The sequence below is a fragment of the Stylophora pistillata genome, chromosome 8 (assembly GCF_964205215.1).
Source record: "Stylophora pistillata chromosome 8, jaStyPist1.2, whole genome shotgun sequence".
In the NCBI taxonomy this organism is placed as follows: Eukaryota; Metazoa; Cnidaria; class Anthozoa; order Scleractinia; family Pocilloporidae; genus Stylophora; species Stylophora pistillata.
Genome location: NC_142526.1, coordinates 8,678,418 through 8,703,847, shown reverse-complemented (window position 1 = coordinate 8,703,847; position 25,430 = coordinate 8,678,418). Strand labels below are relative to the sequence as shown.

Here is a 25,430-nt window from a genome sequence, read left to right as displayed (position 1 = left end):
TTTCAAAAATACCGTGACAGACAGTGTCCATACTTAGTGCCCCATTCCAGCCCCCACATCCAAAAGGAAAAAAACTCCTGCACGCGTAGCATGCCTATGTTTCTGTTTGTTTTCAGTTTAAACTGATTAGATGACAACAGTTAGTACTCTCAAATATGTTGTGTTCGAAGTTTTAAATACTTAGATCACTTTGATTTGGAATATTCTTGTAAATAACCCTAACACCTAAATGATTTGGATTTTATGGTCTAAGCTTTAAAGCTCTACATTATTATTATTTTTGTTATTGTTATTATTGTTTCCTCTTCTATCACGGTCTTTGCTGGTGTTCCTTTTTTTGCAAGAGCATCAGTCACTCAAGTCAAATCATGCTGTTCATACACTAAGCATCCCTCTGAGGATTCGCGGAGATCCCAGCAAGCAGATCTTATTACTATCATCATCATTATTATTATAATTATTATTATTATTATTATTATTATTATTATCATTATCATTATCACTATTACTATTATTATTATTATCAATTCCATAACATTTGTTATTCCCTACGATCCTTAATAAGTACCCTGAGCTTATGATGATTCTATCACGATTGCGAATCGATCTATCGTTATTTCTAAACCTAATTCTGTCACTTTGAGGAGTTACATGTCCATTATTTTCTAGAACGTGTATTATTTAGCTTTTTTATCTCTCATTTTGAGCTCCAAAAGGTGTTTTACCATCGCAAGGAAACTAATAAACCATCTTCAAACATGGTTTAACACAAGGAAACTTTGCATAGACAGAAACCATGTCAGTGGTGAGGGGGATCATTCTGTTGCTTCATTCTTAGTGTCCCTCCTAATCAGTAGTATGAATTCCTATGATTTAGTACAAAGTAACATTCCTTCTGACCTTATGCTTGAAAACACCTGCAGACTGTTTCTTTCCTACATTTTAAAGGACACTCCACTCACTGCAGCTGCAAAGAATGGTCACATTGATATTGTAAGGTTGCTCATAGAGAACAAGGCTGATGTCAACAAAGAAGAATGGGTACGTTAGAAACATGAATTGTATTTGTGATGTCGAGTTTAGTCAGAATTTGAAAGGCAAATTTCGTATGGCTGTTCAAATTTTTCTTATTGTTGAGCAAAACGTCGCACGAAGATGCGTGCTCTTTCTCTTTCTTTCTTGTTGATTCGTTCGTAACGCCAAAGTACTACCTCGGTCATAGAATAATATGCTCGCGAGCTGTAAGAGCTTGGACAGTTAGGAAGGCAAACCTGGCCAGAAAATGTTTTGAGACCAAAGCCTTTTTCAAGGAAGGACTAAATTTGTTTAGAATCGCAAAACTTGTAACAGCCCTATTTTTTTCTTATTTGGATTTGTGCACCAAATTCACCATAATTAATTCGTTGTTCAGAGTTTGAAAGTCAATTTTTGTATGGCTGTTTAAATTATTTTGTATGACAGATTCAACCGCATTTCCTTACGTTAATCATTAAAGAAGAGAATATGAGCTTCATATATTACTGTGATTCTCCTTTGCTTTCTTTCCTACATTTTGAAGGACACTCCACTCACTGCAGCTGTAACGAAAGGTCACACTGATATTTCTAGATTACTTATAGAGAATGGAGCTGATGTCAACAAACTAGGAGGGGTATGATAGAAGCGTATATTTGTAATGTAGATTTAAGGTTACCGTGGATCTTCAGGGGTGTCTCGCGTGCAAGCGATGTAGTGCGTCCGGTTTAAACTGTAAATATCTAAACTCCTATATCAAATTAAAGCTTATAGGACTGGCTCTCAGACTATACCAAAAATTTTGAAAAAAAATTAATTGTCGAATTTTTCACGACTTCTAAATGCGAGCGCCCGAATCATCTTTTAAGAGCTACAAGTCAAAGGGAATTTGTTCGATTGCTCTCAAATTTTGACAGTAGCTAGTTTTACTAATAAACAACAACAACATGTCTCCGAATTTTTCATTTCTAAATACTTTTTTTTCAAGAGCGATTTTTGTACTATCACTCCACATTTTTTAATCCTATTTCAAAAATGTTCTGTAATTTTTCACTGAAATTGAATATAGCAAATCACAGACACGTTTTTTTTAGCGCTTTGGCCCCGGAAACGGAGGAACACATTAAATAAGCGAAAAACAAAATTCGCTTTAACATGTAACGTTCAAAGGTGATTCGGGGGCTCGCATTTAGAAGTCGTGAAAAATTCGACAATTAATTTTTTTTTAAATTTTTGGTATAGTCTCATAGCCAGTCCTATATGCTTTAATTTGATCTAGGGGTTTAGATATCTATAGTTTAAACCGGACGCGCAACATCGCTTGCACGCAAGACACCCCTGAAGGTGCACGGTAACCTTATGTCGGAGTTTGAAAGTAAAATTTCATTTGGCTGCTAAAATATTTCTTTCTGTCGAGCAAAACATTGTATTTCTTTCTCGTTGTTTCTTTCGTAACGTGATAGTGTCACCTTGGTCATAAGATGATATGCTCGCGAGCTGCCAGAAAACTTGGATAGATAACAGGGTAAACCTGGCCAGAAAATACTTGGAGACCAAAGCTTTTTTAAGGAACGGCTAAATTTGTTTAGAATCACAAACATTTGAATGCCCTGAATTTTTGTAGCTAAGTGCAAGAGATTCATCAGGATTAAATTGTTGTTCATTAGACTTAACTGCGAGGAAATTTCGTGGTAATGTGTTAAGAATGTTTAAGGTGATTTCTCAGTGTCATTGCGCATCTGGTACCCCCCACTAAAACAAAAAAAAAAACAAAAAAACAAAAAAAAGCCATAATCAGGCGAATAAGCTCGCGTGCATTCCCAGAGCATAGTATTCTTTTGCAATTAATGAACCAGATAAAGAGGTACGATGGTCTCTTGCTCTTAAACGAGTACGGTGACCTGTCTTTTTTATTTCATAACTTCGGTCCAACTCGAGTATTATTTAGTTTATATACTTTCTATAGTTTCTATATGATTTGTTTAACTGTTTTACAAGGCAGTACTCCTTCTGAACCTATGCTTACACAAGTGAAGAATGTTGTTGTATTAAAAGTAGATTCAACCATATCCTTACATTGGTCATTGAAGAACAGAATGGCCGCGTCATATATCACTGTGCTTTTTAATTGTGTATTCTGTTTTCTAGGAATTGGAGGACACTCCACTCGCTCACGCTGCAAGAAATGGTTGCACTGATACTGTTAGGTTGCTCATAGAGAACGGAGCTTATCTCAACAAAGGAGGAAGGGTACGTTAGAAGCATAAATTGTATTTGGCATGTCGAGTTTAGTCAGAATTTGAAAGTCAAATTTCGTATGGCTGTTCAAATTTTTCTTGTTAAGAAAAACGTTGCACAAAGATGGAAGCTCTCCCTCTTTCTTTCTTGTCCAGGAAATTGCGTCGTAATGTGTTGAAAATGTTTAAGGTGACTTTTCAGTGTCATTGCGCATCTTGTACATCGCATTAAAAAACACGTAATCAAGCAAATGAGCTTGCGTGCATTCCTAGAACATGGTACTGTTGTTCAATCAATGGACCAGGTGAAGAGGTACGATGGTCTATAGCTAATGAAGGAGCACGGTGAACTAGATTTTTTTATTGGGTAATTTCAGTGTACAATTATCCCCACCCCCCCCCTTAAAACTCCCTGATGGGAAAAAGGTATAGCTGAAAATGTCCACGCAGCCCGTTACCTTGTGACGCAAATTATCACCTGGAAGGGAACGACTCGAGGAACGTTTTTGAGTCGATGTCGTAATTTTCCACAAATTTATATCAAATTTTTCCTTACGCCCGAGACCTTCTACCTATCAAGTTTTTTTCAAATATTAACTTAAAAACCTATGCTTGAAAAGTTATACCCAATATTTCCGAATCGATTATTATTTAGTTTACATAGTTTTGATCTAAATTTGTGAGCTTCAAAAAGCTATCTCCATCAGACCAGAACTGAAAAGCTATTAAAGGTTTGAAACTGGTGGTTAAACAGGAGGAAACTATGCATAGACAGAAGCCATGTCAAGCTGGGGGGGGGGGGATCGTTAGAATGCTTTATTCTGAGTGCCTTTTGATAACTATTACTATGAATTCCTATGATTTGGTGAACTGTTATCCAAGGAAAAACTCCTTCTCACCATATGCTTAAAAAGCACTTACGGAGTGTATTCGTCTCTAAAGCAGATTCAAGCATATATCCTTACGTTGTTCATTACGGAAGAGAATATGAGCTTTCTATTACTGTACTTTCTCCTATTTTTTTCTTTCCTAAATTTTGAAGGACATTCCGCTCACCGCAGCTGCAAAGAGTGGTCACACCGATGTTGTAAGGGTGCTTACGGAGAACGGAGCTGATGTCAACAAAGAAAAATGGGTACGTTAGAAACATAACTTCTATTTGTGATGTCGCGTTTAGTCAGAATTTGAAAGGCAAATTTCGTATGGCTGTTTAAATTGTTCCCTTGAGACGTTCTACACATTGTGTTCTTTTCAAGAGTTACTTTGAAAAGCCTTGCTTGAAAAGTTAGATCTCCATTATTCCGGAATAGAGTATTATTTTGTAGCTTCACTCTCAGTGCCCCTTTTAACCAATATTATGAATTCCTATGATTTCGTAAACTGTTATGCAAGGAGAAACTCCTTCTGACCTTATGCTTAAAAAAGTCCTGCAGATTGTAGTTGTTCCAAACGCAGATTTATCTTTACCGTGGCCATTAAAAGAGGAAAATATGACCTTTATACATTACCGTGCTTTTTCCAATTTTTTTCCTACTTATAGGGGGACACTCCGCTCACTGCAGCTGTTAAGAATCGTTACACTGATATTGTTAGGTTACCTTTAGAGAACAGTGCTGATGTCAACAAAGGAGTACAGGTACGTTAGAAGCAAAAATGGTATTTGTTATGTCGAGTATAGTCAAAATTTTGAAAGTCAAGTTTTGTATGGTTGGTCGAATTTTTCTCGCTGTTGAGAGAAACGTTCCAAAAGTTGCGAGCTCTTTCTATTTCTTTCTTGTTGTTTCTTTGGTAACGATGTAGTGCCAGCCTAGTCATAAAAAAATTTCCTCGCGAGCTGTTAGGAAACTTGGGTAGAAAGTAACGCAAACCTGGAAAAAATTCATTTGGAGACAAATGCTCTTTTGAAAGGAAGGGCTAAATTTGTTTGATGGTGGTGACTAGTCGAGAATGTTCAAGTTGAATTATCAGTATTGCATCGTGTACTGCGCATAAAAAAATATGTAATCAGGGGAATAAGCGTGCACATATCCCTTGATCATGGTATTGGTTTTCAATCGATAGATGAGGTAAAGAGGTACGATGGTCTATAGCTCTCGAACGAGCACGGTTACCTATATTTTCTTTGCCTACTTTTTAGTGTATAAATTATCCTCTTTAAATTAGAGTAATTGAAGAACAAACATCGATGGGGAAAAAAGGTACTGCGAAAAGTGTGCACCAAGCCCGTTACTCGATGATGGAAATCATGACCTTGAAAGGAACAACTTAAACGACGTTTTGATTAGATATCGTTTAAAACTGCGCAGTTTTTCCATTAGTGAATATCAAACTGTCTCATGCGCTTGAGAACTTCTACCCAGTATGTTCTTTTCAAGTGTTACTTTGATAAGCCTTGCTTGAAAAGTTTTAGATGCCCATTATTCCTGGATAGAGTATTGTTTTTTTGCCTCATTCTTAGTACCCCTTCGAACCATTAATAAGAATTCCTATGATTTGGTGAACTATTGTACAAGGTAAAACTCCTTCTGACCTTCGCTTGAAAAAGTCCTGCAGAATGTAGTTGTTCCAAACGCAGATTTATCCTTACCGTGGCCATTAAAAGAGGAGAATATGACTTTTATACATTACCGTGCTTTTTCCATTCTTTTTCCTACTTATAGGAGGACACTCCGCTCACTGCAGCTGTAAAGAATCGTGACACTGATATTGTTAGGTTACTTTTAGAGAAAAGTGCTGATGTCAATAAAGGAGTACGGGTACGTTAGAAGCAAAAATTGTACTTGTAATGTCGGGTTTAGGCAAAATTTTGAAAGTCAAGTTTTGTATGGTTGGTCGAATTTTTTTCGCTGTTGAGAAAAACGTTCCAAAAGTTGTGAGCTCTTTCTATTCTTTTCTTGTTGTTTCCTTGGTAACGATGTAGTGCCAGCCTAGTCATAAAATAATTTCCACGCGAGTTGCCAGGAAACTTGGGTAGAAAGTAACGCAAACCTGGAAAAAAAATTATTTGGAGACCAATGCTCTTTTGAAAGGAACGGCTAAATTTGTTTGATGGTGGTGACTAGTCGAGAATGTTTAAGTTGAAATATCAGTATTGCATCGTGTACTCCGGATAAAAAAAATATCTAATCAGGGAAATAAGCGTGCACACATCCGTGGATCATGGTATTGGTTTTCAATCGATAGATGAGGTAAAGAGGTACGATGGTTTATAGCTCTCGAACGAGCACGGTTACATATATTTTCTTTGCCTAATTTTTAGTGTATAAATTATCCTCTTTAAATTAGAGTAATTGAAAGAAAAACATCGATGGGAAAAAAAGGTACTGCGAAAAGTGTGCACCAAACCCATTACTCGATGATGGAAATCATGACCTTGAAAGGAACAACTTAAACGACGTTTTGATTAGATATCGTTTAAAACTGCGCAGTTTTTCCATTAGTGAATATCAAACTGTCTCATGCGCTTGAGATTTTCTACCCAGTATGTTCTTTTCAAGTGTTACTTTGATAAGCCTTGCTTGAAAAGTTTTAGATGCCCATTATTCCTGGATAGAGTATTGTTTTTTTGCTTCATTCTTAGTACCCCTTCGAAGCATTAATAAGAATTCCTATGATTTGGTGAACTATTGTACCGGGTAAAACTCCTTCTGACCTTAGCTTGAAAAAGTCCTGCAGAATGTAGTTGTTCCAAACGCAGATTTATCCTTACCGTGGCCATTAAAAGAGGAGAATATGACCTTTATACATTACCGTGCTTTTTCAATTTTTTTTCTACTTATAGGAGGACACTCCGCTCACTACAGCTGTAGAGAATGGTTACACTGATATTGTTAGGTTACTTTTACAGAACGGAGCTGATGTCAATAAAGGAGTACGGGTACGTTAGAAGCAAAAATTGTACTTGTAATGTCGGGTTTAGGCAAAATTTTGAAAGGTTGGTCGAATTGTTTTTCGAAAAAAAATTATTTGGAAACCAATGCTCTTTTGAAAGAAACGGCTAAATTTGTTTGATGGTGGTGACTAGTCGAGAATGTTCAAGTTGAATTATCAGTATTGCATCGTGTACTGCGCATAAAAAAATATGTAATCAGGGGAATAAGCATGCACACATCCGTGGATCATGGTATTGGTTTTCAATCGATAGATCAGGTACAGAGGTACGATGGTCTATAGCTCTCGAACGAGCACGGTTACATATATTTTCTTTGCCTAAGTTTTAGTGTATAAAGTATCCTCTTTAAATTAGAGTAATTGAAAGAAAAACATCGATGGGAAAAAAAGGTACTGCGAAAAGTGTGCACCAAACCCGTTACTCGATGATGGAAATCATGACCTTGAAAGGAACAACTTAAACGACGTTTTGATTAGATATCGTTTAAAACTGCGCAGTTTTTCCATTAGTGAACATCAAACTGTCTCATGCGCTTGAGATTTTCTACCCAGTATGTTCTTTTCAAGTGTTACTTTGATAAGCCTTGCTTGAAAAGTTTTAGATGCCCATTATTCCTGGATAGAGTATTGTTTTTTTGCTTCATTCTCAGTACCCCTTCGAACCATTAATAAGAATTCCTATGATTTGGTGAACTATTGTACCAGGTAAAACTCCCTCTGACCTTAGCTTGAAAAAGTCCTGCAGAATGTAGTTGTTCCAAACGCAGATTTATCCTTACCGTGGCCATTAAAAGAGGAGAATATGACCTTTATACATTACCGTGCTTTTTCCAATTTTTTTCCTGCTTATAGGAGGACACTCCGCTCACTGCAGCTGTAAAGAATGTTGGCACTGATATTGTTAGGTTACCTTTAAAAAAAGGAGCTGATGTCAACAAAGGAGTATGGGTACGTTAGAATCAAAAATTGTATTTGTTATGTCGGGTTTAGGCAAAGTTTGAACGTCATTTTTTGTATGGTTGGTCGAATTTTTTTCGCTGTTGAGAAAAACGTTCCAAAAGTTGCGAGCTCTTTCTATTCCTTTTTTGTTGTTTCTTTGGGAACGATGTGGTGCTAGCCTAGTCATAAAATAATTTCAACGGGAGCTGCTAGGAAACTTGGGTAGAGAGTAAGGCAAACCTGGAAAAAAAATTATTTGGAGACCAATGCTCTTTTTAAAGGAAGGGCTAAATTTGTTCGATGGTGGTGACTAGTCGAGAATGTTTAAGTTGAAGTATCAGTATTGCATGGTGTATTCCGCATAAAAAAATATGTAATGAGGGGAATGAGCGTGCATACATCCCTGGATCATGGTATTGGTTTTCAATTAATAGATCAGGTAAAGAGGTACGATGGTCTATAGGTTTTGAACGACCACGCTTACCTATATTTTCTTTACCTAAGTTTTAGTGTATAAATTATCCTCTTCAAACTAGAGTAATTGAAAAAAAATAATCGACGGGAAAAAACGTACTGCCAAAGGTGTGCACCAAGCCCGTTACTCGATGATGGAAATCATGACCTTGAAAGGAACGACTTAAATGAAGTTTTGAGTAGATATCGTTTAAAACTGCGCAGTTTTGCCATTAGTCAATATCAAACTGTCTCATGCGCTTAAGACTTTCTACCCATTATGTTCTTTTAAAGTGTTACTTTGATAAGCCTTGCTTGAAAAGTGTTAGATGCCCATTTTTCCTGAATAGAGTATTCTTTTTTTTTGCATCATTCTTAGTACCCCTTCGAAGCATTAATAAGAATTCGTATGATTTGGTGAACTATTGTACAAGGTAAAAGTCCTTCTGATCTTAGCTAGAAAAAGTCCTGCAGAATGTATTTGCTTCAAACGCAGATTTATCCTTACCGTGGCCATTAAAAGAGGAGAATATGACCTTTATACATTACCGTGCTTTTTCCAATTTTTTTCCTACTTATAAGAGGACACTCCGCTCACTGAAGCTGTAAAGAATTGTGACATCTATTCTGTAATACGTTTAATGGAGGTAGCTGATGTGAAGAAAGGAGTATGGGTACGTTAAAAGCAAAAGTTGTATTTCTTATGTCGGGTTTAGGCAAAGTTTGAAAGTCTAGTTTTGTATGGTTGGTCGAATTTTTTACACTGTTGAGAAAAACGTTCCAAAAGTTGCAAGCCCTTTCTCTTCCTTTTTTGTTGTTTCTTTGGTAACGATGTAGTGCCAGTCTAGCCATAAAATAATTTCCTCGCGAGCTACTCGGAAACTTGGGTAGAAAGTAACGCAAACCTGGAAAAAAAATTATTTGGAGACTAATGCTCTTTTTAAAGGAAGGGCTAAATTTGTTTGATGGTGGTGACTAGTCGAGAATGTTTAAGTTGAACTATCAGTATTGCATCGTGTACTGCGCATAAAAAAATGTAATCAGGGGAATAAGCCTCCGCACATCCCTGGATCATGGTATTGGTTTTCAATCGATAGATGAGGTAAAGAGGTACGATGGTCTATAGCTCTCGAACGAGCACGGTTACCTATATTTTCTTTGCCTAATTTTTAGTGTATAAATTATCCTCTTTAAATTAGAGTAATTGAATAAAAATCATCGAGTGGAAAAAAAGGTACTGCTAAAAGTGTGCATCAAGTCGTTTACTCGATGATGGAAATCATGACCTTGAAAGGAACGACTCAAAGGACGTTTTGATCAGATATCGTTTAAAACTGCGCTGATTTTCCATTAGTCAATATCAAACTGTCTCATGCCGTTGAGCCTTTGTGCCCATTAAGTTCTTTTCAAGTGTTACTTTTTTAAGCCTTGCTTGAAAAGTTGATGCCCATTATTCCTGGATAGAGTATTCTTTTTTTGCTTCATTCTGAGTACCCCTTCGAACCATTAATAAGAATTCCTATGATTTGGTGAACTATTGTACAAGGTTAAACTCCTTCTGATCTTAGCTTGAAAAAGTCCTGCAGAATGCAGCTGTTCCAAACACAGATTTATCCTTACCGTGGCCATTAAAAGAGGAGAATATGACTTTTATACATTACCTTGCTTTTTGCAATTTTTTTCCTCCTTTTAGGACACTCCGCTCAGTGCAGCTGTAAGGAATGGTAACATTGATATTGTTAGGTTACTTTTAGAGAACGGAGCTGATGTGAACAAAACAGTATGGGTACGTTAGAAGCGAAAATTGTATTTGTTATGTCAGGTTTTGGCAAAGTTTGAAAGTCTAGTTTTGTATGGTTGGTAGTATGTTTTTCGCTGCTGAGAAAAACGTTCCAAAAGTTGCGAGCTCTTTCTATTCCTTTCTTGTTGTTTCTTTGGTAACGATGTATTGCTAGCCTAATCATAAAATAATTTTCTCGCGAGCTACTAGGAAACTTGGGTAGAAAGTAACGCAAACCTGGAAAAAAAATTATTTGGAGACCAATGCTCTTTTTAAAGGAAGGGCTAAATTTGTTTGATGGTGGTGACTAGTCAAGAATGTTTAAGTTGAATTATCAGTATTGCATCGTTTACTACGCATAAAAAATATGTAATCAGGGGAATAAGCGTGGACACATCCCTCGATTATGGTATTGGTTTTCAATCGATAGATCAGGTAAAGAGGTACGATGGTCTATAGCTCTCGAACGAGCACGGTTACCTATATTTTCTTTGCCTAATCTTTAGTGTATTAATTATCCTCTTTAAATTAGAGTTATTGAAAAAAAATCATCGACGGGTAAAAAAGGTACTGCTAAAAGTGTGCACCAAACCGATTACTCGATGATGGAAATGACCTTGAAAGGAACGACTCAAAGGACGTTTTGATTAGATATCGTTAAAACTGCGCAGTTTTTGCATTAGTCAATATCAAACTGTGTCATGCGCTTGAGACTTTCTATGCAATAAGTTCTTTTCAAGTGTTACTTTGATAAGCCTTGCTTGAAAAGTTGATGCCCATTATTCCTGGATAGAGTATTCTTTTTTTGCCTCATTCTGAGTACCCCTTCGAACCATTAATAAGAATTTCTCTTATTTGGTGAACTATTGTACAAGGTAAAACTCCTTCTGACGTTCGCTTGAAAAAGTCCTGCAGAATGTAGTTGTACCAAACGCATATTTATCCTTACCGTGGCCATTAAGAGAGGAGAATATGACCTTTATACATTACCGTGATTTTTCCAATTTTTTTCCTACTTATAGGACACTGCAGCATTACAGAATTGTCACGCTCTTATTATTGGGTTACCTTTACGTATACCGGTACGTTAGAAGCAAAAATTTTATTTGTTATGTCGGGCTTAGGGAAAGTTTGAAAGTCAAGTTTTGTATCGTTGGTGGAATTTTTTTCGCTGTTGAGAAAAACGTTCCAAAAGTTGCGAGCTCTTTCTATTCTTTTCTTGTTGTTTCTTTGGTAACCATGTAGTGCCAGCCTAGTCATAAAATAATTTTCTCGCGAGCTACTAGGAAACTTGGGTAGAAAGTAACCCAAACCTGGAAAAAAATTATTTGGAGACCAATGCTCTTTTTAAAGGAAGGGCTAAATTTGTTTCATGGTGGTGACTAGCCGAGAAGTTTTAAGTTGAATAAGCAGTATTGCATGGTGTACTGCGCATAATAAAGATGTAATCATGGGAATAAGCATGAACACATCCCTGGATGATGGTATTGGTCTTCAATCGATAGATGATGTAAAGAGGTACGATGGTCTATAGCTTTCGAACGAGCACGGTTACCTATATTTTCTTTGCCTAATTTTTAGTGTATAAATTATCCTCTTTAAATTAGAGTAATTGAATAAAAATCATCGAGGGGTAAAAAAGGTACTGCTAAAAGTGTGCATCAAGTCGGTTACTCGATGATAGAAATCATGACCTTGAAAGGAACGACTCAAAGGACGTTTTGATCAGATATCGTTCAACACTGCGCTGATTTTCCATTAGTCAATATCAAACTGTCTCATGCCGTTGAGCCTTTGTGCCCATTAAGTTCTTTTCAAGTGTTACTTTTTTAAGCCTTCCTTAAAAAGTTTTAAATGCCCATTATTCCTGGATAGAGTATTCTTTTTTTTCTTCATTCTGAGTACCCCTTCGAACCATTAATAAGATTTCCTATGATTTGGTGAACTATTGTACAAGGTTAAACTCCTTCTGATCTTAGCTTGAAAAAGTCCTGCAGAATGCAGCTGTTCCAAACACAGATTTATCCTTACCGTGGCCATTAAAAGAGGAGAATTTGACTTTTATACATTACCTTGCTTTTTGCAATTTTTTTCCTCCTTTTAGGACACTCCGCTCAGTGCAGCTGTAAGGAATGGTAACATTGATATTGTTGGGTTACTTTTAGAGAACGGAGCTGATGTTAACAAAACAGTAAGGGTACGTTAGAAGCAAAAATTGTATTTGTTATGTCAGGTTTTGGCAAAGTTTGAAGGTCTAGTTTTGTATGGTTGGTAGAATGTTTTTCGCTGCTGAGAAAAACGTTCCAAAAGTTGCGAGCTCTTTCTATTCCTTTCTTGTTGTTTCTTTGGTAACGATGTATTGCTAGCCTAATCATAAAATAATTTTCTCGCGAGCTACTAGGAAACTTGGGTAGAGAGTAACGCAAACCTGGAAAAAAATCATTTGGAGACCAATGCTCTTTTTAAAGGAAGGGCTAAATTTGTTTGATGGTGGTGACTAGTCAAGAATGTTTAAGTTGAATTATCAGTATTACATCGTGTACTGCGCATAAAAAAAATGTAATCAGGGGAATAAGCGTGCACACATCCTTGGATCAGAGTATTGGTTTTCAATCGATAGATCAGGTAAAGAGGTACGATGGTCTATAGCTTTCGAACGAGCACGGTTACCTATATTTTCTTTGCCTAATTTTTAGTGTATAAATTATCCTCTTTAAATTAGAGTAATTGAAAAAAATCATCGATGGGAAAAAAAGGTACTGCTAAAAGTGCGCACCAAGCCAGTTACTCGATGATGGACATCATGACCTTGAAAGGAACGACTCAAAGGACGTTTTGATTAGATATCGTTTAAAACTGCGCAGTTTTGCCATTAGTCAATATCAAACTGTCTCATGCGCTTGAGACTTTCTACCCATTAAGTTCTTTTCAAGTGTTACTTTGATAAGCCTTGCTTGAAAAGTTGATGCCCATTATTGCTGGATAGAGTATTCTTTTTTTGCCTCATTCTGAGTACCACTTCGAACCATTAATAAGAATTCCTATGATTTGGTGAGCTATTTTACAAGGTAAAACTCCTTCTGACGTTCGCTTGAATAAGTCCTGCAGAATGTAGTTGTTCCAAACGCAGATTTATCCTTACCGTGGCCATTAAAAGAGGAGAATATGACCTTTATATATTACCGGGCATTTTCCATTTTTTTTCCTTCTTATAGGACAGTCCCCTCACTGCAGCTGTAAAGAATGGTCGCACTGATATTGTTAGGTTACTTTTAGAGAAGGGAGCTGATGTCAACAAAGGAGTACGGGTACGTTAGAAGCAAAAATTGTATTTGTTATGTCGGATTTAGGCAAAGTTTGGAAGTCTAGTTTTGTATGGTTGGTGGAATTTTTTTCACTGTTGAGAAAAACGTTCCAAAATTTGCGAGCTCTTTCTATTCCTTTCGTGTTGTTTCTTTGGTAACGATGTAGTGCCAGCTTAGTCATAAAATAATTTTCTCGCGAGCTACTGGGAAACTTGGGTAGAAAGTAACGCAAACCTGGAAAAAAGATTATTTGGAGACCAATGCTCTTTTTAAAGGAAGGCCTAAATTTGTTTAATGGTGGTGACTAGTCGAGAATGTTTAAGTTGAATTATCAGTATTGCATTGTGTACTGCGCATAAAAAAATATGTAACCAGCGGAATAAGCTTGCACACATCCCTGCATCATGGTATTGGTTTTCAATCGATAGATCAGGTAAAGAGGTACGATGGTCTATAGCTCTCGAACGAGCACGGTTACCTATATTTTCTTTTCATACTTTTTAGTGTATAAATTATCCTCTTTAAATTAAAGTAATTGATAAAAATCATGGATAGGAGGAAAGGTACTCCGATAAGTTTGCACCAAGCCGGTTTCTTGATAATGGAAATCATAATCTTGAAAGGAACGACTCAAAGGACGTTTTGATTAGATATCTTTTAAAACTGGGCAGTTTTTCCATTAGTGAAGATCAAACTGTGTCATGCGCTTGAGACTTTCTAACCATTATGTTCTTTTGAAGTGTTACTTTGATAAGCCTTGTTTGAAAAGTTTTAGATGCCTATTTTTCCTGGATAGAGTATTCTTTTTTTTGCTTCATTCTTAGTACCCCTTCGAAGCATTAATAAGAATTCTTATGATTTGGTGAACTATTGTACAAGGTAAAACTCCTTCTGACCTTAGCTTGAAAAAGTCCTTCAGAATGTAGTTGTTCCAAACGCAGATTTATCCTTACCGTGGCCATTAAAAGAGGAGAATATGACCTTTATACATTACCGGGCATTTTCCATTATTTTTCCTTCTTATAGGACAGTCCCCTCACTACAGCTGTAAGGAATGGTCACACTGATATTGTTAGGTTACTTTTAGAGAACGGAGCTGATGTCAACAGAGGAGTATGGGTACGGTAGAAGCAAAAATTGTATTTGTTATGTCGGGTTTAGGAAAAGTTTGAAAGTCATTGTTTGTATGGGTGGTCGAATCTTTTTCGCTGTTAAGAAAAACGTTCCAAAAGTTGCGAGCTCTTTCTATCCCTTTCTTGTTGTTTCTTTGGTAACGATGTAGTGGCAGCCTAGTCATAAAATAATTTCCTCGCGAGCTGCTAGGAAACTTGGGTAGAAAGTAACACAAACCTGGAAAAAAAATTATTTGGAGACCAATGCTCTTTTTAAAGGAAGGGCTAAATTTGTTTGATGGTGGTGACTAGTCGAGAATGTTTAAGTTGAATTATCAGTATTGCATGGTGCACTCCGCATAAAGAAATATGCAATCAGGGGAATGAGCGTGCATACATCCCTGGATCATGGTATTGGTTTTCAATCGATTGATCAGTTAAAGAGCTACGCTGGTCCATAGGTCTCGAACGAGCACGGTTACCTATATTTTCTTTGCCTAATTTTTAGTGTATAAATTATCCTCTTTAAACTAGAGTAATTGAAAAAAAATCATCGACGGGAAAAAAAGGTACTGCTAAAAGTGTGCACCAAGCCCGGTGCTCGATGATGGAAATCATGACCTTGAAAGGAACAACTTAAACGACGTTTTGACTAGATATCGTTTAAAAGTGCGCAGTTTTTCCATTAGTCAATATCAAACTGTCTCATGCGCTTGAGACTTTCGACCCATTATGTTCTTTTGAAGTGTTACTTTGATAAGCCTTGCTTGAAAAGTTTTAAATGCCCATTATTCCTGGATAGAGTATTCTTTTGTCTTTGCTTCATTCTTAGTACCCCTTCGAACCATTAATAAGAATTCCTATGATTTGGTGAACTATTGTACAAGGTTAAACTCCTTCTGATCTTAGCTTGAAAAAGTCCTGCAGAATGCAGCTGTTCCAAACACAGATTTATCCTTACCGTGGCCATTAAAAGAGGAGAATATGACTTTTATACATTACCTTGCTTTTTGCAATTTTTTTCCTCCTTTTAGGACACTCCGCTCAGTGCAGCTGTAAGGAATGGTAACATTGATATTGTTAGGTTACTTTTAGAGAACGGAGCTGATGTTAACAAAACAGTAAGGGTACGTTAGAAGCAAAAATTGTATTTGTTATGTCAGGTTTTAGCAAAGTTTGAAGGTCTAGTTTTGTATGGTTGGTAGAATGTTTTTCGCTGCTGAGAAAAACGTTCCAAAAGTTGCGAGCTCTTTCTATTCCTTTCTTGTTGTTTCTTTGGTAACGATGTATTGCTAGCCTAATCATAAAATAATTTTCTCGCGAGCTACTAGGAAACTTGGGTAGAGAGTAACGCAAACCTGGAAAAAAATCATTTGGAGACCAATGCTCTTTTTAAAGGAAGGGCTAAATTTGTTTGATGGTGGTGACTAGTCAAGAATGTTTAAGTTGAATTATCAGTATTGCATCGTGTACTGCGCATAAAAAAAATGTAATCAGGGGAATAAGCGTGCACACATCCTTGGATCAGAGTATTGGTTTTCAATCGATAGATCAGGTAAAGAGGTACGATGGTCTATAGCTTTCGAACGAGCACGGTTACCTATATTTTCTTTGCCTAATTTTTAGTGTATAAATTATCCTCTTTAAATTAGAGTAATTGAAAAAAATCATCGATGGGAAAAAAAGGTACTGCTAAAAGTGTGCACCAAGCCAGTTACTCGATGATGGACATCATGACCTTGAAAGGAACGACTCAAAGGACGTTTTGATTAGATATCGTTTAAAACTGCGCAGTTTTGCCATTAGTCAATATCAAACTGTCTCATGCGCTTGAGACTTTCTGCCCATTAAGTTCTTTTCAAGTGTTACTTTGATAAGCCTTGCTTGAAAAGTTGATGCTCATTATTCCTGGATAGAGTATTCTTTTTTTGCCTCATTCTGAGTACCACTTTGAACCATTAATAAGAATTCCTATGATTTGGTGAGCTATTTTACAAGGTAAAACTCCTTCTGACGTTCGCTTGAAAAAGTCCTGCAGAATGTAGTTGTTCCAAACGCAGATTTATCCTTACCGTGGCCATTAAAAGAGGAGAATATGACCTTTTTACATTACCGTGGTTTTTCCAATTTTTTTCTTCCTTATAGGACACTCCGCTCAGTGCAGCTCTAATGAATGGTAACACTGATATTGTTAGGTTACTTTTAGAGAAGGGAGCTGATGTCAACAAAGGAGTACGGGTACGTTAGAAGCAAAAATTGTATTTGTTATGTCGGATTTAGGCAAAGTTTGGAAGTCTAGTTTTGTATGGTTGGTGGAATTTTTTTCACTGTTGAGAAAAACGTTCCAAAATTTGCGAGCTCTTTCTATTCCTTTCGTGTTGTTTCTTTGGTAACGATGTAGTGCCAGCTTAGTCATAAAATAATTTTCTCGCGAGCTACTGGGAAACTTGGGTAGAAAGTAACGCAAACCTGGAAAAAAGATTATTTGGAGACCAATGCTCTTTTTAAAGGAAGGCCTAAATTTGTTTAATGGTGGTGACTAGTCGAGAATGTTTAAGTTGAATTATCAGTATTGCATTGTGTACTGCGCATAAAAAAATATGTAACCAGCGGAATAAGCTTGCACACATCCCTGCATCATGGTATTGGTTTTCAATCGATAGATCAGGTAAAGAGGTACGATGGTCTATAGCTCTCGAACGAGCACGGTTACCTATATTTTCTTTTCATACTTTTTAGTGTATAAATTATCCTCTTTAAATTAAAGTAATTGATAAAAATCATGGATAGGAGGAAAGGTACTCCGATAAGTTTGCACCAAGCCGGTTTCTTGATAATGGAAATCATAATCTTGAAAGGAACGACTCAAAGGACGTTTTGATTAGATATCGTTTAAAACTGGGCAGTTTTTCCATTAGTGAAGATCAAACTGTGTCATGCGCTTGAGACTTTCTAACCATTATGTTCTTTTGAAGTGTTACTTTGATAAGCCTTGTTTGAAAAGTTTTAGATGCCTATTTTTCCTGGATAGAGTATTCTTTTTTTTTGCTTCATTCTTAGTACCCCTTCGAAGCATTAATAAGAATTCTTATGATTTGGTGAACTATTGTACAAGGTAAAACTCCTTCTGACCTTAGCTTGAAAAAGTCCTTCAGAATGTAGTTGTTCCCAACGCAGATTTATCCTTACCGTGGCCATTAAAAGAGGAGAATATGACCTTTATACATTACCGGCCTGCTCCCAGTTGGCTTGTTAGCTCAATTGGTAGAGCGCTGCACTAGTATCGCAGAGGTCAGTGGTTCGAGTCCCGTACAGGCCTGATTTTTTTTCAGGTCTGATTTTCGCTATTGCATAAATAGCGCTATCTACTGCGAGGATCGCACATCATACGTATCTAATACCGCAGTTCACAATGTATGAACTTCATATATTCATTGCATCTCAATGTCGGAAATGTTTATAAGGAAAAGGATTTGAAACAAATTTTTCTATTCAGCAATACTATGAGGAAACTAACACCTATACTTAAAACGATATCTACCGTTGAAAAATTCTTCCAAAGTTCAGTTTTCATTTTCACCCATAATTCTTTTGACGTGTGGGAATCAAAGTATTGTTAGCTCCCAAGCTAATTTTGTTGCTGGAAAAGTTAGCTGCCCCAACTTTTTAAAATCGAGAATTATTTACTCTATATAGTTTTCACTAAGACTGCTTAGTGGCTGTTAAACAAAATGCAATGTTGGAGCGTGGGTGACACGAGAGGCCTATTTCTTTCTGAAATTGGTGCATCTCGGAGCAATCAAACAGTCTTCTTTCCAGTTTGTGGCCCCTTTGCCTCATGTTCAGTAAATTCGAGCCAGATCATATCTAGTAAATTCAGTAAATTCGAGCCAGATCATATCTAATTGTGCTTACTTACAGTCCTCGATCGTGTCGTTTCGTAAGGAGTACCTCTTTCCACTTAAATGCAGACTACTTGGTGAACTTTTTTCTAGTACAACTCCATAAGATGTCCGGTTACTTCCTTGTAGAATAGAGTTGGCTGAAGTCGGGGCAGATTTTCCGATTTAAATATACACATTTTACAGCCCTTGGAGGAAAATGGTTGAGATTCAAATGTAATCCTCTTTCTCCTTATGTTGCTGTTATTTTAAGAGGCATTGTTTTGTAGCTGAAGTAGTAGCTCTCTAGGTCCACTCCCTCTCTCTCCAGAATCTGCCATTGCAACGCTACGTTAATTTTAGCTTCTTAAGTGAGACTGTTGAGCTTGTGAGTGTTTTTAACTATTTTTCTGGTTGGCTGTCATTCAAAGCAAGCTGACTGAGAAGGGCCTGCGTAGTAGAAAGTTCGAAGCTGATGCCTGTGTATAGTTGGTGCTCTACAGAAGAAGTTTAATTTTGTGTTAGAAATTCAGCATTGGTTAATTAACGATCTTTAACCTTGTCAAATGGAATAACGTGGAGATATTTTAGGAAACGGGCTTCATGTTATGTGCACTTTGTAAACACTCCTGTATCAGCATGAACTTATTGAGCTGAATTTCCTTGATCTTCTTCATGACATATCAGATGTGATACTGAAAACAGGCCGAAAAATTGATATCCCCAATTTGCATTATTGTATTTTTTTAATTGATATGTGTAAAAAAATTGTTGTCAGTGTTTACTCGCTGTGCTAAGTCTAAACATAGTGCTGAAAGGGCTAAAGAAACAACTTGCTTTCTAAGAATAATAATTTGTAGCTTAAGTGCATTGATTAATTTTGACCTATTTTATTCTTATTTTAGAGTACTGAATTATCACTCGAAAGATGTGTAGATGTTGTAGATGTACAGGTATGTTTGGAAGTTGTAAACTATTCTCCCGACACATTTTCATTCAATTATTTTAAAGAGAGATGCGAGTCAACACTTGAATTCATCTACGATAGCCCATTTGCGAATTACCCTTGGCCTCATTTTCAAAATGAGTCCTCGTGCTAATCCTTTCATATGATAAGTTTCCATTCACATGCAAATTAAACTCATTTTCACAAGAATGGTTGAGCACGAGGATTCGTTTTGAAAATGAGGCCAAGGATATGTGGCGATTGAACGATAAAGATCGTAATGACGTGTTCCATATACTTGCTGTGCAACAAAACAAGCAGAGCTGTACATGCGTCCAACTTGAACTGAGACGGTATCACGAGTGAAGTTTATGTCTGGCAGCTCATTCATTCATTTATTCTTTTATTCACACTTATTCTACTAAAAATACAACAACGAGAAAGAGAAAAAGTAGAAGAAAAAAAAGAAGAGAGTTCTAACTATACATGAATTTACACAAAGCAGTGGAAAGAGTGTGTAGTAGCCAAAGGAGCCAAGCTTTCGAGTTGGCCACTACCACAGAGCAGCTACGGATGGGTGAAAGTTAAATACACTTAAGGAGATAGCACATATACTAAATAGTCAAAATAGTAAAATAGAGCTCTGTGATAGGTTAAAGTTGTTCAAGATGTCTGCCTGCCAAGTAGGAAGAGTTTATATTCTTTTTTAAAGCTTTTGGCAGGGAGACACTTTATTTTAATAGGTATCGTTTGCCAGATCTGTGATGCCACCACACTAAATCTTGCTAGACCATAATTGGTTCAGCTCATACTTGACTGAAAGAAGAAAACGAAGAAGAACAAAGGAGAAAAACACTTTGAACCAGGAAACATCTAGCAATAACATGTTAGGGTGACAAGTAATTGATAAAAGAGGGATTCGTGAATTTAAGCTCATAAGTGAAAGAGGTAAAGATTTTTTCGTCTTGACGCGAACATAGAAAAATAAACGAAACTGAAATTCTGAGGTTTGACTTCTCATTGGAACTCTTCTTTTTCCCACGCACGAGACAATACTGTAGTTTCCTTCTCTTTCTCAATCACATTTTTCACCTTTCCCACGCGTATCCTTTTTACCTTACCCTATTTTCAGCCTCCTTTCCTGTCTTCAAAGGCTACTCAGTCTTATAAATACAACAATGCTAAAAAACGATAAAATACTTTTACGCATCGCTTTTTGTATGCATAATGTACCTTTTTCTCCCCAAAGCTGAGAGAGAAGAAGAAAACAAGTCCGGCTAATTCGAGGAAATACGGTATGTGACTTTGAAGCTTAATAATCACCATATACTCTTCACCCTTCTGGGCGTTGAGTTATACAAAAATGATGATCATATATATATTTTTTAATTTTCCCTGCGGGAATTAACTTGAGTACCTAGATCATAAACACAAATGAGTCTCTTTTCCTCCTGTGATGTATATTTAAAGATGGACAAAAGTTCCGACCAAAAAGCCCAATCCACATCAACGAAAGATACTTAGATGGCTTAAGGACATTTCATCAGAAAAAAAAAAAAACTGAATTGGCTTTAATGCGGAAGCAAAAAGCTATATTTCGATATCAGAAGATGCACCATTCTGTATTTTCATGCCTATGTACGACAATTACCAAAGTATTTTAATCGCATGTTTACCGGCAGATGTGCATGAAAGTTGACTCTTCAAAAGATGGTTTTCAAATTTATTAAGATAACTCACCACGAGTAAGGCATGTACTCTCCGCTTTCAATTCAATTTTACACGCAACGACCCAATCAGCGGATAAAGTTATTTTATGCTTCACGCGTGCTATTAAATTGTTCCTGGGAAAGGCTGATGTCTACATGAAATGATAGCTGATATTAACTGTTTGACAGCTGCCTACACCAAGGATATTCTAATACGGATATCCAGATTCAAATAGAAGCTGGCTTCAATAATTAATTCTTTTCTGGAAGGCTCTCTTGTTGTTTATAGAACATTTATCTCCCCCCAGGAGTGAAATGAAAAACTTGTAATACTATGAAACCTGTAAAGATAGTGGGCTAAGAAAAATATTTTTTGGATGGCGTGATCTCAAAAGTTTCATTGCGACATATCAATATTAACGCTATGGATAAGTAAGTAATCCAGGAGTAATAGCACTAGTCTTTGTGCTTTCCTGTCCAGAAAACCTGGGTTTTAAGAGTTTGAGGCCAGCTTATATGATTGTACCTACTTTGTAGACTTTCTAACTTTTTAAATTTCTACCTACCCAGAAAATGAGCCCAGAGAAATTTCATTTGACAAGAACCGTGAAGATGAAGCTGAGGAGAACGACCATGTAGATACGGAACTCTCTTTAGTCAGTTCATATCCGTGCTATGGTCAATATTGAATGACCTAGATGATACCTAAATCGTGTACAAGTTATGTTTTCTTTTTCGTAAATAAAACACTTGTTTACAATAACGAAAACTTTAACACGAAATGGAAGAGGAAGGCCAGTAACCTTAAATTTCGCAAGAATGTGAATGGTTGTACTATGAGGTCAATTGTATGTTCAACAAGTGTTAGAAAAGTTTTCATATATGATTCCATGCTTAATTATATAATTTTTCTTAGGTGAATATGCAAAAAAGGTCAATAGCATGTTATCCAAAATTGATCAGTAATAACGTAATGTTATTTATAGTTTTAGAGAATTAGAAGTGTTTAGCTTTTATTTCATATACGATCCCATGCTTAATTAAATAATCATTTAAGGTGAATATGCAAAAAAGGTAAATAGCATGTTATCCGAAATTGATCAGTAGTAACGTAATGTTATTTATATTATTAGAAGTGTATAGCTTTTCTTTATGGTCAGGTTCAGGTTACTTCTATGTCCAATGATGACTAATTTAAATGATTGTTATCAAGTGTTAGCACAGTTTCAGTATATATACTTGTTCGCGACTATAAAAAGAAATCAAAGTTAACATGTGAGCTTGAATGGAATGACCAATCAATTATAGAGCGTTTTGCTGTTGTTATAGAAGTAGTGGACAAATTTGCTTTTACATGAATTCGAAGCAAAGAACACTGGAAAGTGAATGTTGCACAGAGTTAATGCTAAGCTGTTCGTTAACATTTTGTTCCGTTCGTTGCAAAAATATCTGAGGGATAGTAGACAGCCTTTATTGAGTTATTTTTTTAAAAATAAATAACTATATGTTAGCGTATAGATTGATGTGTTGTGGTGTAGTGTAATCTGATCAGCGCAATTTAGTGTATCTCTAAGCAATCTGATTGGCGCATCTTTTTTGGTTATCTCAACGCAATGTGATTGGCCCAATTTTTTGGTGTATCACAAACCAATCAGATTGTAGTATTTTTCGATGTGGCACCAATCAGAGCGTTCTTGTTCTTGCTAATTTGTGGTTTGAAAGGTCTTCAAATTTCAGCGAATCAACGCCTGAGTCGGAGAGAGCGGTTCGCGAATTAAGGAAATATATTAGTCGTGTTGGGAAAGTGGCGGAGTTGTAATCGTTGTACGACTATGCTTATTCTTCCTTCTGAAGGAGACTGAGTGGAACATAAGAACAATTTTGAATCAAATATTACTTCAGATGTTGCTAAGAGCAACTTCAGGATATTTCATTGCTTTATATGAGTTTATCAGCGATTCCAATTTTGAATTTCGCTAAAGGAGCGAGGTAAGATGACATCTACAAGAGTTGTAAGATCATCTATTCAGTGTAATGGCTCATGTCCTTCGTGAGGATTCTATCGCTATGATCTGTCTGGATTTGAAAGGTCGTCAGGGAACTTTTTCTACCGATTAGCGAGTTAAAACGTGCATGTTTTGTGTACCGCTCCTTCACTTACGACGCATACACCGTCAGCTGGAGGCCTAACACGAATTTAGCGCTATGGCGTGTTGTTTCGGAAAGGCTAGTTTTACTGACTCTGGTAAATCTTGCGCAAGATATTTGCGTAAATCATATTTGATTGATAATCTTTTTTTTGCCATATGGTTGTTCTTTTAGCAGCGGTTGAAACGACCACCAAGTTACATTTACTTTCTGCGTCCACTGCCATGTTACATATCGGTTTCTTTGCTTCTAAAAGTCTTCCATTAATTAAATATTGCTTAAACGATACTTTCCCGTTACAATTCCGTGTTACTTGTACTCGCCAGTATGGATTAGATTTTTTTAGATCATGAAATGCCATTTTCCAGTAAACAACGCAAATTTTATGACATAATCTACCTCAATGAAAAATATTTCACAAGGGACAGAATGGTACGGTCGGTTAATTTTCCACGCAACTCTCACGTGCTTAGACGTTTTCTACCAATAAAATTCGCTTATGGCTAACCTGGACTTCACCCCATTGCGTGTCAATTTCCTGTAAACAACCTGCATTTCATCCCGTATTTCGCACGCAAAGGGCAAAGTCCAGATAGGCAACAACCAATCAAGTAGCCCACCTTATTATCTTTTGAAGAATGATACTTTCTCTTGGTTCAATCTACTTTTACTTGTTCCGAAGAACGGAGACCGGAAAATATCTTTGTCCAGAGGCTGTAAGAGATAAAATAGAGCTTTCCACTGCAAAATTATATGGAAGAGTATTTTGAGGCAACCATCTGTTACTGAACAAGAAGCTATATGGAGCCTGTATTTGGGCCGGATTTGTGGATCAGCGGATTGAATTGAATTGGTTCGAATTGAGGGCTTTGCTAATTTAGCAAAATCGCTGTCGAGTGTTTTTCATGGTTTGTTAACATGGAGAGTTATGGAGACTAAGACTTCGGAAAAAGTTGATGCCATCCATGACAATTTGGAATTACTAAAATCGCCGGAGGAAAGGCGGGATCACTCACTAAAAAGTTGTATTTGAACGCGATGACGTTATTTACAAGGACTTCTCTTGCTTACTTCTAATAACAAACCTTTCAATTTTTTGGTTGCCTCGGAACGATATATAACAGAAGGCATTTTATAGACCTCAAGTTTTTTGGCTGATTAAAATTAAAGGTATGTGACAGTGACTTCCACAAGTTTTTCTTTTTTGGTCAGAAAAGTACAATTGTTTTGTTCGCAATATTTGTTTACGTATGGTTTCAATCGCCAACGTTTACATAAGATGGTTGTATTACTGTTCCCAAGGATTGTTGTTTTCATTAGTACGTTAATAATAGTAGTGATTCACAGTATTAGGTTTGTACTTTAAATAAATATATTTAAGTTCACTCGAAAGATGAGTATAAACTGCAACAAGCTTATCGTTGCTGCGCGGCCAGTACTTCAAATCTGACTGACACTCGATGCCAAAACTCAACCTCGTTCCCTGGATATGCCACCACATTACTTTACGCCAATTAAAAACTGCACGCTATTGTGAATTTTCTTGCACAGGAAAAACCAAACAGAATGTCTGATTCTGGCCCTTAATGGTCAGAATAATAACTAGGACTTTGTCTCTGACGAAGGAACGGCAATAAGCACAATTTTAACCTACGAGCAGGTTGTTGTTTAGTCTCGTCATGCAATGTTGGAGAGAGGGATAGCGTTGCGTGACAAGTTTAAATGAGGGCTGTGGAGGGGACTGCAGGAAGCGTTGTACCAATGCACTTTATTTTTGCCAACAGTTATTAAGACACCAACATCAGTTATATCGTGTCCCATTTCAACCTACCTATCCAAAAAAAACAACTCCTGCATGCGTAGCATGCCCATGTTTTTGAATGATACCAAAACCATTCTAGTTTATTGATACCCGCGATTTACCACCGTTTCTGTTGGTTTTGTTTCGTCATTAGATGAAGTTTCATGCTTGAGAAGTTGCAAAATTTGAGCCGAAGCGTATGTTGCAGGGTTGA

The 25,430-nt window shown here is 36.7% G+C and overlaps 1 protein-coding gene and 1 long non-coding RNA gene across 2 annotated transcripts; both read left to right on the top strand.

Annotated features, from left to right (window-relative positions):
* The first annotated feature begins 4,850 nt into the window (after positions 1–4,850).
* LOC148724812 (uncharacterized) lies at positions 4,851–7,269 on the top strand. Its single transcript, XR_015991053.1, has 3 exons — positions 4,851–4,887; positions 5,912–6,007; positions 7,033–7,269. It is a non-coding gene; the product is annotated as an uncharacterized LOC148724812 (long non-coding RNA).
* A 6,382-nt stretch (positions 7,270–13,651) lies between these two features.
* On the top strand, positions 13,652–22,782 carry LOC148724811 (uncharacterized). The gene is made up of 7 exons (XM_088731373.1): positions 13,652–13,687; positions 14,646–14,738; positions 15,766–15,858; positions 16,877–16,969; positions 19,518–19,565; positions 20,808–20,853; positions 21,838–22,782. Exons 1-7 carry the CDS (start codon positions 13,652–13,654, stop codon positions 21,954–21,956), a joined length of 528 nt encoding a protein of 175 aa, XP_088587499.1. The 3' UTR covers positions 21,957–22,782.
* The last annotated feature ends 2,648 nt before the right edge of the window (positions 22,783–25,430 follow it).

Excerpts from the sequence above, each read along its gene's own strand:
- LOC148724811 (XM_088731373.1), top strand. The coding sequence starts at position 13,652 with ATGTCGGATTTAGGCAAAGTTTGGAAGTCTAGTTTT. Across the intron at positions 13,688-14,645 it reads AAGTTTGGAAGTCTAGTTTT|GACAGTCCCCTCACTACAGC; the intron begins GTATGGTTGGTG and ends TCCTTCTTATAG. Across the intron at positions 16,970-19,517 it reads ATGTCAACAAAGGAGTACGG|AGTACTGAATTATCACTCGA; the intron begins GTACGTTAGAAG and ends TTCTTATTTTAG.